This window comes from Felis catus, chromosome X (assembly GCF_018350175.1).
Source record: "Felis catus isolate Fca126 chromosome X, F.catus_Fca126_mat1.0, whole genome shotgun sequence".
NCBI classification, from domain to species: Eukaryota; Metazoa; Chordata; class Mammalia; order Carnivora; family Felidae; genus Felis; species Felis catus.
The window spans coordinates 48774371-48786410 of record NC_058386.1 but is presented as its reverse complement, the minus strand read 5'-3'; the positions used below and the strand labels follow the sequence as shown (position 1 = coordinate 48786410).

At 39.5% G+C, this 12040-nt stretch overlaps 1 protein-coding gene across 1 annotated transcript in view; it reads right to left on the bottom strand.

Annotated features, from left to right (window-relative positions):
• The window catches only part of KLF8 (Kruppel like factor 8), a 250283-nt gene that overhangs the window by 24797 nt on the left and 213446 nt on the right, over window positions 1-12040 (bottom strand). Inside the window, exons 4-5 of the mRNA XM_006943776.4 lie at window positions 10359-10470; window positions 9576-9715 (exon numbers count right to left, since the gene is read on the bottom strand). Coding sequence (XP_006943838.1) covers window positions 9576-9715; window positions 10359-10470 — 252 coding nt within the window. The remainder of the gene's footprint in view (window positions 1-9575; window positions 9716-10358; window positions 10471-12040) is intronic.

Below are 12040 nucleotides of genomic sequence, written 5' to 3'. Positions count from 1 at the left end.
TGTGCTGCTTCCTGCAGGTGGCTTTGTGTTTATGCTGAGGGGTGGGTAGAGGAAGTGACACATGCCACCTCCTTTGTTCCTGGAAATGTATCTCCATGAGTACTACCTCTCAGGGACTTGTTCTAAGGAAAGCAAATAATATCTCTGCTCAATGCCCCAGGCACTCTTCAGTTCACTGTTTCCATGCTGTCTACCCTTTGGTGTCTTGCCCTCTTTCTCTCTAGGAGCAGAGCAGTGCCCTTCTGCTATATCCCAGTCTAGCTTGCTGACCTTTAAAAGTCCAAGCTCTAAGCCCTGCTGATTGCATGAAGTCAGGAAATTTAGCACCTTTTTTTTTCCAAGCCAATGACTTTGGGTAAATATTTTCCTTGTGTGTTCCCCTGTGTGGTCCTCTCTCAACTTTCTCTGTTGAAAGCATGGATCCTTTCCCTCTGCAGCCACAGCAATGTTTCTTTCCTAAATCACGTGACCACACTTCCTACCTTCTTTGGTGTGACCCCTGTCTTTTTAGCTGTGTAATTTGTTCTGTATGTCTTCAGGTATATTTTGGAATATTTAGGTTGATTTGATAGTTATCTGACTGTGTTCATAGGACAAAGTGACCTAGGGTCTTCCTACTCCATTACCATTTTCATTTACCTCAAATATATAAATTTTAATTGTCAACTAGAGTTTATCAAAGTTAGGGGCAAAAGAATTATTCAAGACAAAAAGGCTAAGGGGTGTGGCAGTGAGATTGGAACTGAGAGAACCTTAATAATAGCTAATATTTGCTGAGTGTTTACTGTATGTCAGATATTATTATAAGTGTTTTTCACTATTAATATGCAGATAGTAGATAAGAAAACCAAGGCTGAAAATGGTGGAGTAACTTTCAGCTAATGATAGTAGACTGGGAAGTCAAATCCAGACAATGTAGCTCCACAATATATGCTGTTTGCATACATTGTCTACATCCTCAATAAAAGAACTATTTGAAGAAAGAAATAATAGAACTTCAGAAAACAAATAACTGAGATCATAAAAGAATGTTAAAAATCAATGATCAATTTTGAGCCAGGGTGATTGGGTGGTCCCATTCTTAAACAGTAGAACTTGAAAGTTGTTTAGTAAGAATTGTTGTATCTGCATCTCTTGCTTTGTATAATTGTAAGCTCAGTGGAGATGAACAGCTGTGCTGTATGCTACAGGTGGTATCCAAATAAACATGGACCTCATGGTTTTCTGCTGAGAGAATATCTACCAGAGACAGGGATATTATTCTCTGGGCCCCTTGCAATGAACTCTAATCTTTGGACATCAATGGTGCAGGTATTTATGCAGCTACCTAAGTTTTAAAGAACCTGTGGAATACCAGGAATAGAGAAAAGTATACCTTGGTTAAATACCAAGGTTTGATTCCATGGCAATTTTCCCACTACTGTGTTCATCATTGACAAACTCCCTATCTCTGTAAATGACACCTCTGTCCACACAGCCCCCCAAACAGAAATCTGACAGTTGTAAGTGTCCTTTCCATCTCAATATACTCATTTTTCTCCACATCCACTCCCAACCTACTAGTCAGACTTTTATAATTCTTTTTTCCCCTGAATCATTACAGTAGCCTCTTAAGTGGTCTTCCCCCTTTCACTCTTGCACATGAAGGTTTCTCCCACCAACCACTGTATTCAATACACCATAGTTATGCTGATATTCTGTCAGTTATTAAAAGAAGACAAGCAGAGGGAACAGGGAAGATGGCGGCATAGGAGGACTCTGGGCTCACCACGCGTCCTGCTGATCACTTAGATTCCACCTTCACCTGCCTAAATAACCTAGAAAACTGCCAGAGGATTAGCAGAACGGAGTCTCCAGAGCCAAGTGCAGACAAGAGGCAAAGAGAATAGGGTAGGAAAGGCGGCGAGGCGGTGTGCACTCCACGGACTGGCGGGAGGGATCCAGGGCAGAGGGGCGGCCTGCCGGGCAAGCAGAGCCCCGACTCTGGCTTGCAAAAGCGGAGGGGCCAGACGGAGTGTGTTCTGACAGCAAGCGGGACTTAGCATCTGGGAGGTCATAAGTTATCAGCTCTGCTCAGAAACCGGGAAGGCTAGAGGACAAGGGGAGGGAGAGTTGCTGAGCCCTGGGATGACAGAGCTCAGTTTGGCGGAGAACAAAGGTGCTAGCCAGCGCCATCTCCCTCGCCCATCCCCAGCCAAAATCCCAAAGGGAACCAGTTTTTGCCAGGGAACTTGCTTGCTCTGCGCAAACACCCACCGCTGTGCTTCTGCGGAACCATCACTCTGGCAGTGGGTCTGACTCCCACCCGCTGCCACAGGGCTCCTTCTGAAGTGGATCACCTAAGGAGAAGCGAGCTAAGCCTACCCCTCCTGCCCCCATGCAACTTGCCTACCCACCCCAGCTAATACACCAGATCCCCAGGACCACAACCCTGGCAGTGTGCAAGTAGCTTAGACGGGCCACGCCAACCCACAGTGAATCCCGCCCCTAGGAGAGGTGAAGAGAAGGCACATACCAGTTGGACTGCGGCCCCATTGGAGGGCTGGGGGCAGACTTCAGGTCTGACTGCGGCCCCGCCCAACAACTCCAGTTATACACCACAGCACAGGGGAAGTGCCCTGCAGGTCCGCACCACTCCAGGGACTATCCAAAATGACCAAACGAAACAATTCCCCTCAAAAGAATCTCCAGGAAATAACAACAGCTAATGAGCTGATCAAAAAGGATTTAAATAATATACAGAAAGGGAATTTAGAATAATAGTCATAAAATTAATCGCTGGGCTTGAAAACAGTATAGAGGACAGCAGAGAATCTCTTGCTACAGAGATCAAGGGACTAAAGAATAGTCAGGAGGAGCTGAAAAACGATTTAAACGAGATGCAAAATAAAATGGAAACGTCCAAGGCTCAGACTGAAGAGGTAGAGGAGAGAATAGGTGAACTAGAAGATAAAATTATGGATAAAGAGAAAGCTGAGAAAAAGAGAGATAAAAAAAATCCAGGAGTATGAGGGGAAAATTAGAGAACTAAGTGATACACTAAAAAGAAATAATATATGCATAATTGGTATCCCAGAGGAGGAAGAAAGAAGGAAAGGTGCTGAAGGTGTTCTTGAAGAAATAATAGCTGAGAACTGCCCTGAACTGGGGAAGGAAAAGGCATTGAAATCAAAGAGGCACAGAGAACTCCCTTCAGACGTAACTTGAATCGATTTTCTGCACGACATATCATAGTGAAACTGGCAAAATACAAGGATAAAGAGAAAATTCTGAAAGCAGCAAGGAGTAAACATGCCCTCACATATAAAGGGAGACCTATAAGACTCGTGACTGATCTCTCTTTTGAAACTTGGCAGGCCAGAAAGAATTGGCACGAGATTTTCAGGGTGCTAGACAGAAAAAATATGCAGCCGAGAAACCTTTATCCAGCAAGTCTGTCATTTAGAATAGAAGGAGAGATAAAGGTCTTCCCAAACAAACAAAAACTGAAGGAATTCGTCACCACTAAACCAGCCCTACAAGAGATCCTAAGGGGGACCCTGTGAGACAAAGTCCCAGAGACATCACTACAAGCATAAAACATACAGACATCACAATGACTCTAAACCCGTATCTTTCTATAATAACACTGAATGTAAATGGATTAAATGCGCCAACCAAAAGACATAGGGTATCAGAATGGATAAAAAAACAAGACCCATCTATTTGCTGTCTACAAGAGACTCATTTTAGATCTGAGGACACCTTTAGATTGAGAGTGAGGGGATGGAGAACTATTTATCATGCGACTGGAAGCCAAAAGAAAGCTGGAGTAGCCATACTTATATCAGACAAACTAGACTTTAAATTAAAGGCTGTAACAAGAGATGAAGAAGGACATTATATAATAGTTACAGGGTCTATCCATCAGGAAGAGCTAACAATTATAAATGTCTATGCGCCGAATACCGGAGCCCCCAAATATATAAAACAATTACTCATAAACATAAGCAACCTTATTGATAAGAATGTGGTAATGGCAGGGGACTTTAACACCTCACTTACAGAAATGGATAGATCATCTAGATACACGGTCAATAAAGAAACAAGGGCCCTGAATGAGACATTGGATCAGATGGACTTGACAGATATATTTAGAACTCTGCATCCCAAAGCAACAGAATATACTTTCTTCTCGAGTGCACATGGAACATTCTGCAAGATAGATCATATACTGGGTCACAAAACAGCCCTTCATAAGTTTACAAGAATTGAAATTATACCATGCATACTTTCAGACCACAATGCTATGAAGCTTGAAATCACCCACAGGAAAAATTCTGGAAAACCTCCAAAAACATGGATGTTAAAGAACACCCTACTAACGAATGAGTGGGTCAACCAGGCAATTAGAGAAGAAATTAAAAAATATATGGACACAAACGAAAATGAAAATACAACAATCCAAATGCTTTGGGATGCAGCGAAGGCAGTCCTGAGAGGAAAATACATTGCAATCCAGGCCTATCTCAAGAAACAAGAAAAATCCCAAATACAAAATCTAGCAGCACACCTAAAGGAACTAGAAGCAGAAGAGCAAAGGCAGCCTAAACCCAGCAGAAGAAGAGAAATAATAAAGATCAGAGCAGAAATAAACAATATAGAATCTAAAAAAACTGTAGAGCAGATCAACGAAACCAAGAGTTGGTTTTTTGGAAAAATAAACAAAATTGACAAACCTCTAGCCAGGCTTCTCAAAAAGAAAAGGGAGATGACCCAAATAGATGAAATCATGAATGAAAATGGAATTATTACAACCAATCCCTCAGAGATACAAACAATTATCAGGGAATACTATGAAAAATTACATGCCAACAAATGGGACAACCTGGAAGAAATGGACAAATTCCTAAACACCCACACTCTTCCAAAACTCAATCAGGCGGAAATAGAAAGCTTGAACAGACCCATAACCAGCGAAGAAATTGAATCGGTTATCAAAAATCTCCCAACAAATAAGAGTCCAGGACCAGATGGCTTCCCAGGGGAGTTCTGCCAGACGTTTAAAGCAGAGATAATACCTATCCTTCTCAAGCTATTCCAAGAAATAGAAAGGGAAGGAAAACTTCCAGACTCATTCTATGAAGCCAGTATTACTTTCATTCCTAAACCAGACAGAGACTCAGTAAAAAAAAGAGACCTGCAGGCCACTATCCCTGATGAATATGGATGCAAAAATTCTCAATAAGATACTAGCAAATCAAATTCAACAGCATATAAAAAGAATTATTCACCATGATCAAGCCGGATACATTCCTGGGATGCAGGGCTGGTTCAACATTCAAAAATCCATCAACGTGATACATCACAATAATAAAAGAAAAGATAAGAACCATATGATCCTGTCAATTGATGCAGAAAAGGCCTTTGACAAAATCCAGCACCCTTTCTTAATAAAAACCCTTGAGAAAGTCGGGATAGAAGGAACATAGTTAAACATCATAAAAGCCATTTATGAAAAGCCCACAGCTAACATCATCCTCAATGGGGAAAAACTGAGAGCTTTTTCCCTGAGATCAGGAACACGACAGGGATGCCCACTCTCACTGCTGTTGTTTCACATAGTGTTGGAAGTTCTAGCATCACCATTCAGACAACAAAAGGAAATCAAAGGCATCAAAATTGGCAAAGATGAAGTCAAGCTTTTGCTTTTTGCAGATGATATGGAAACTCTGATAGACTCCTCCAAAATCTGCCAGAACTGATACATGAATTTAGTAAAGTTGCAATATACAAAATCAATGTACAGAAATCAGTTGCATTCTTATACACTAACAATGAAGCAACAGAAAGACAAATAAAGAAACTGATCCCATTCACAATTGCACCAAGAAGCATAAAAGACCTAGGAATAAATCTAACCAAAGATGTAAAGGAGCTGTATGCTGAAAACTATGGAAAGCTTATGAAGGTATTTGAAGAAGATATAAAGAAATGGAAAGACATTCCCTGCTCATCGATTGGAAAAATAAATATTGTCAAAATGTCAATACTACCCAAAGCTATCTACACATTCAATGCAATCCCAATCAAAATTGCACCAGCATTCTTCTCGAAACTAGAACAAGCAATCCTAAAATTCATATGGAACCACAAAAGGCCCCGAATAACCAAAGTAATTTTGAAGAAGAAGACCAAAGCAGGAGGCATCACAATCCTAGACTTTAGCCTCTACTACAAAGCTGTACTCATCAAGATAGCATGGGACTGGCACAAAAACAGACACATAGACCAATGGAATAGAATAGAAACCCCAGAACTAGACCCACAAACGTATGGCCAACTCATCTTTGACAAAGCAGGAAAGAACATCCAATGGAAAAAAGACAGTCTCTTTAACAAATGGTGCTGGGAGAACTGGACAGCAACATGCAGAAGGATGAAACTAGATCACTTTCTCACACCATTCACAAAAATAAACTCAAAATGGATAAAGGACCTATATGTGAGACAGGAAACCATCAAAACCTTAGAGGAGAAAGCAGGAAAAGACCTCTCTGACCTCAGCCGTAGCAGTGTCTTAGTTGACACATCCCCAAAGGCAAGGGAATTAAAAGCAAAAGTGAATTACTGGGACCTTATGAAGATAAAAAGCTTCTGCACAGCAAAGGAAACAACCAACAAAACTAAAAGGCAACCAACAGAATGGGAAAAGATATTTGCAAATGACATATCGGACAAAGGGCTAGTATCCAAAATCTATAAAGAGCTCCCCAAACTCCACACCCGAAAAACAAATAATCCAGGGCAGAAAACATGAATAGACACTTCTCTAAGGAATACATCCGGATGGCCAACAGGCACATGAAAAGGTGCTCAATGTCGCTCCTTATCAGGGAAATAAATCAAAACCACACTCAGATATCACCAAACACCAGAGTGGCCAAATGAACAAATCAGGAGACTATAGATGCTGGAGAGGATGTGGAGAAACGGGAACCCTCTTGCACTTTTGGTGGGAATGCAAATTGGTGCTGCCACTCTGGAAAACAGTGTGGAGGTTCCTCAGAAAATTAAAAATAGACCTACCCTATGACCCAGCAATAGCACTGCTAGGAATTTACCCAAGGGATACAAGAGTACTGATGCATAGGGGCACTTGCACCCCAGTGTTTATAGCAGCACTCTCAACAATAGCCAAATTATGGAAAGAACCTAAGTGTCCATCAACTGATGAATGGATAAAGAAATTGTGGTTTATGTACACAATGGAGTACTAGAGGGCAATGAGAAAGAACGATATATGGCCCTTTGTAGCAACATGGATGGAACTGGAGAGTGTGATGCTAAGTGAAATAAGCCATACAGAGAAAGACAGATACCATATGTTTTCACTCTTATGTGGATTCTGAGAAAGTTAACAGAAACCCATGGTGGAGGGGAAGAAAAAAAAAAAGAGGTTAGAGTGGGAGAGAGCCAAAGCATAAGAGACTCTTAAAAAGTGAGAAGAATCTGAGAGTTGATGGGGGGTGGGTGGGAGGGGAGGGTGGGTGATGGGTATTGAGGAGATCACCTTTTGGGATGAGCACTGGGTGTTGTATGGAAACCAATTTGACAATAAATTTCATATATTGAAAAAAAGAAAAAGAAGGCAAGCTTACTCCCATATCACAGCAGCTTTTGTATTCTGCCTAGCAAAGAACACTATTTCCTCAAACTTTTGTCATAGCTCTCTCCTTCTCATGTTGACTAAATTATTTAATATATGAGCTTTGTTTAAATTTTAATTTGAACTAATATTAAAAAAACATTTATTAGACTGTTGGGGAAATTTGATATTATGAAATGTGATATCAATATTAAGAAAAATCAATATTAAGGAATTTGTATGTGATAGTAATATTGTGCCTATTTTTAAAAATCTTTATCTTTTTAAAAAACATGTTGAAGTATTTATGACTAAGATTATATGATGTCTGTAATATTGTCCAAAATAATACACTACAGATTGGGGGAGTCAGTAGGGATGTGGAGAAAGCAAAATTGGGCATATACTGATATAATTGTTAAATTGGGTGAAGCTTACTTGAAAGTCCAGTAAACTATTTTACTTTTACATGTTGAAATTTTAAGCTCAAATACTTAATATATATTTATGTTTATACACAAAAATACATATATATACACACATATATACACACTCACACACATGTGTGTGGAATAAGCCTGTACTCTACATGAAGGAGAGGCAAACAAAACATCAACGAATAAGAAGAGTGCCACAGGAATGTTGGGACAATGCAACCTGGAAATTTGTCACCTGTTCAGAGCTTCAGGGCACAGCAACTAGGATTCTGGTTTCCTACATACAAATCCTAACAAAGCAAGTGTTAACACAATGCATGTTTACAAGAAAGAAAGGCCCTTTTCTTATCCATGGTGTCCAAGCCTCAATTCTGAGCTAGAGATGACTGGGGAGAAGGAGTCTACAAAGCAGAGGGTATAAACTAATGATTGACGATCTACATCTGGCCCATAGGCAAGCTACTTTGATTCCATGGTGCTATAAAACTTTTTACATTATAGGCCAACATCCAAATTCTAGCATATTTCACATAAAAGTATTAATTTTCTGCTTTTCTTTAAAATTTGGTAAATTTGGTAATAATTAGTTGGAGTTGAGTCACAATTCTGTTTCAGAGGGGGCAGGTGCCCTCAGGTTTGACACATCCCTACCAGGTCTGCTTTACTTACTATTTTTTTAATGTGCACCCTTTTTTCTAGTGAACAAGAGCATGTTATAGGTTGGTGTATTGTGCTTAGCTCCAAAAGCCTGCTTTTAATTCCCTTGCCTTTGGGGATGTGTCGAGTAAGAGATTGCTACGGCTGAGGTCAGAGAGGTCTTTTCCTGCTTTCTCCTCTAAGGTTTTGATGGTTTCCTGTCTCACATTTAGGTCCTTTATCCATTTTGAGTTTATTTTTGTGAATGGTGTGAGAAAGTGGTCTAGTTTCAACCTTCTGCATGTTGCTGTCCAGTTCTCCCAGCACCATTTGTTAAAGAGGCTGTCTTTTTTCCATTGGATGTTCTTTCCTGCTTTGTGAAAGATGAGTTGGCCATATATTTGTGGGTCTAGTTCTGGGGTTTCTATTCTATTCCACTGGTCTATGTGTCTGTTTTTGTGCCACAAAAGCCTGCTTTAATTTCACTCGGTTTAAACTGTCTTTCTTTTTTTCAATACTCAACAAAACCTGTGGCGCTGTGGTAATAAGGGAAGGAGTGGTGTCTCAGCTGCTTAATTTTAACGTAAATGTTATTATTTACCAGTTAGAAACAGCCACAGGTTCTCAGTGGGGTAATGCCTATTCAGAAGACACCAGACTTAGTGTTTTCCTAGTTTGGTTTTATAAAAGCCACATGTGAGTAAGAACAAGACATAAGAGTAAAATCCACTAATGAAGCTTGGGCCCATGTGTATAAATGGATCAGTCTTTGTTTCAAGACTTTCTTTCCTCCGATCTCTCAGACTTGTGTGTGTGTGTGTGTGTGTGTGTGTGTGTGTGTATGTATGTTGGGGATGGAGTGGAGGTGGGCAGACCTGTATGGATTCTGCGGTGGGCTTTCAGGTGGGAGCTTTTGGTGTACACTTTGTTGCATCCTGCAAAGTCACATTGGTGAATCCGTCTTCGCTTCAAATCAAGAGACTCTTCTCCCTGCATTTGGGTCATTGCTGATGGTCTGAGCAAAGAAAGAGAGATAGGACCAAAGAATGATTTTAACGTGGAAGCTAAATAAATGGACTTACATAGAGTGGGATCACCTCATACATGCATTTAATTTATGCAAATTTAACAGTAAGTCTTCAAGAGAAGAAATAATTGAAATAGTTCAAGCAATTCCCTCAACTAGGCCATTCTTTGCAGTAAGTGCAGGTCCTGAGAGGTGGTAATGTTTCCTTGGGTGTTTTCTGTTCTAGTTGTGAGCATTTCACTCTAACAAGTCTCATGTTTGTGTTTACATAAATGTATTTTTTCATACAACATGGTTGTTAAAACACAAAACAATGCCTTATTGGTTCTAACATTGGAAGACAAGAGTGCTTTAATCTTAAAGAGAGAAACATTATTCAACTGTACTTTAGAGGAAATTTGAAAATTTTTCAAGGACAAAATTGATGAAGTAGACAATTAGGACATAACATTTCCATAACATGCATGTCCATGCACATGTGTGCACACAAACTAACACCTTTGCTGGGAAGGCAATTTACCTACATTTTGTTATCATTAAATGTTTGCCATTGTGTATGAGAATTTGTTCCACTTCTATCACAAACACACACATATATAGACAGGCCTGAAGTAAAGACAAAAGTACTCACTCTTGCTGTAGTCCCTGAACACCCTGTAAAGCTGAGGATCCACTCTTAATCTCACTCTCCTCACTGTCACTTGGGCTCTCCAGTGAAGACATGGAGGTGGGGTCAACTTTCACTAAAAGCAAAGAAAAAGACTAGTGTGAGCTACAAATATATGTGCCTCTGATATCATTTTCAGGATTCCCACTTTAGCCCACAATGAGAAGTAGCAACAAGATAGGGAAGTAAAGAAAAATAAAGATGAAAGAAGTGTATGTATATGGAAGGAACAGAAGAAATTAAAAAAAATTCTAGCATAGCTAAAATTCCTTTGAGGGAAAGGTAATAAGGAGCATTCTAGTACCACTGGAATGAGCTTCTCTAGGATAGCAAGTTAATGGAATAGGGTCTGGGTATGATTTAACTTTCTATCTCCAGCCCCCAGGACAAAATGTCTCCTGAAAAGTCAGGATTAATGTATGTTTGTTGAATTGAACTTTCTGAATAGTTATCTGGCTGTCCTAAGGTAAATGCCTAGGTTCACCTCAGAGATAAGAACTCCTTTAGGTTTTGTGCCCCTAAATGTCAATAAGATGAAATGCATAACTAGTACTTAGCTTGATACATGTTGGCATCCTTCCCTTCCACCTTTGTCAGGAGAAGCCCTCGAGTATCTTTTATTATCAACCACTGATATTTCTCATACCTAACAAAACTCAATCAAATGGTCACCAGTCTCCTAGATCTAGTCAAAGTTTCAAAATTTCTATATAGAAGAAACTTAAGGGTGGCAATAAAGTTGGTGGGGTGGAATTTTGGCTAGTGCAGTTGCCTCTATACACTAATTGTGTATCATTCACTAAAAAGTTTTAATCATACATCTCAGTATGTATGTGTCTCTTTGTATGTGTGTGTGCACATATGTAATAAATGTAGTAGCAGACTAAAATTCTGTATACATTATGAAAAATCAAACTAAAATGTAAAGAGTGAGAAAATACAAATAGAAATGTTGATACTTATTCTTGTGTTCCAATTGTTTTGTTTACATACCTCACTCCCCCACCTCCAAACCAAGGTGTAAGAATACCATTTTGGAGACTACTAGGCTAATGGTTTTAGCTTAAAATTACATTGAAACTTTTAAAACCTATTTTTCTTATTTAGAGTGGCTCTGATGGACTCATGGATATTATGGGTGCAATTGAAAGACCCATCATATCATTGCTTGGTGCTATCACTGCCTTGATTTCAGCAAATTCTCACTAGGGATTTTATTTTCTCATTTCCCCTTTTGTTTGTATCTCTTTCCCCATAGGAGAACTGATACCAAAATTTTAATTAGTCCCCTCAGAGTAATCTCAAAAACAAGACTGTTATAAACACTTACCATTACAACAATTAGCCACTAGTAAGTAGTGATGACATTTTAAATTAGAAAAACACAACTGCAGAGTCTCAGCAACTTGATGCTTAGTATGTTGTTTTCCAGTCTCCTACATTTGGTGATGGAGTGATTACAAGGCATTGAATTTCAAAGATAGAAAACCCTTAGAAAGTTTTTTCCTATAATGATCTAAAATCTGATTTTTAGTCATTTCCACCCACATATCTCGCTTTGGGTTTTTTAATTCATGCTAAACATTTATCAACTCCTCCTTTGACATGTGTTTGAAACCTGTCACCATCCTAACTCTTCTGATTAT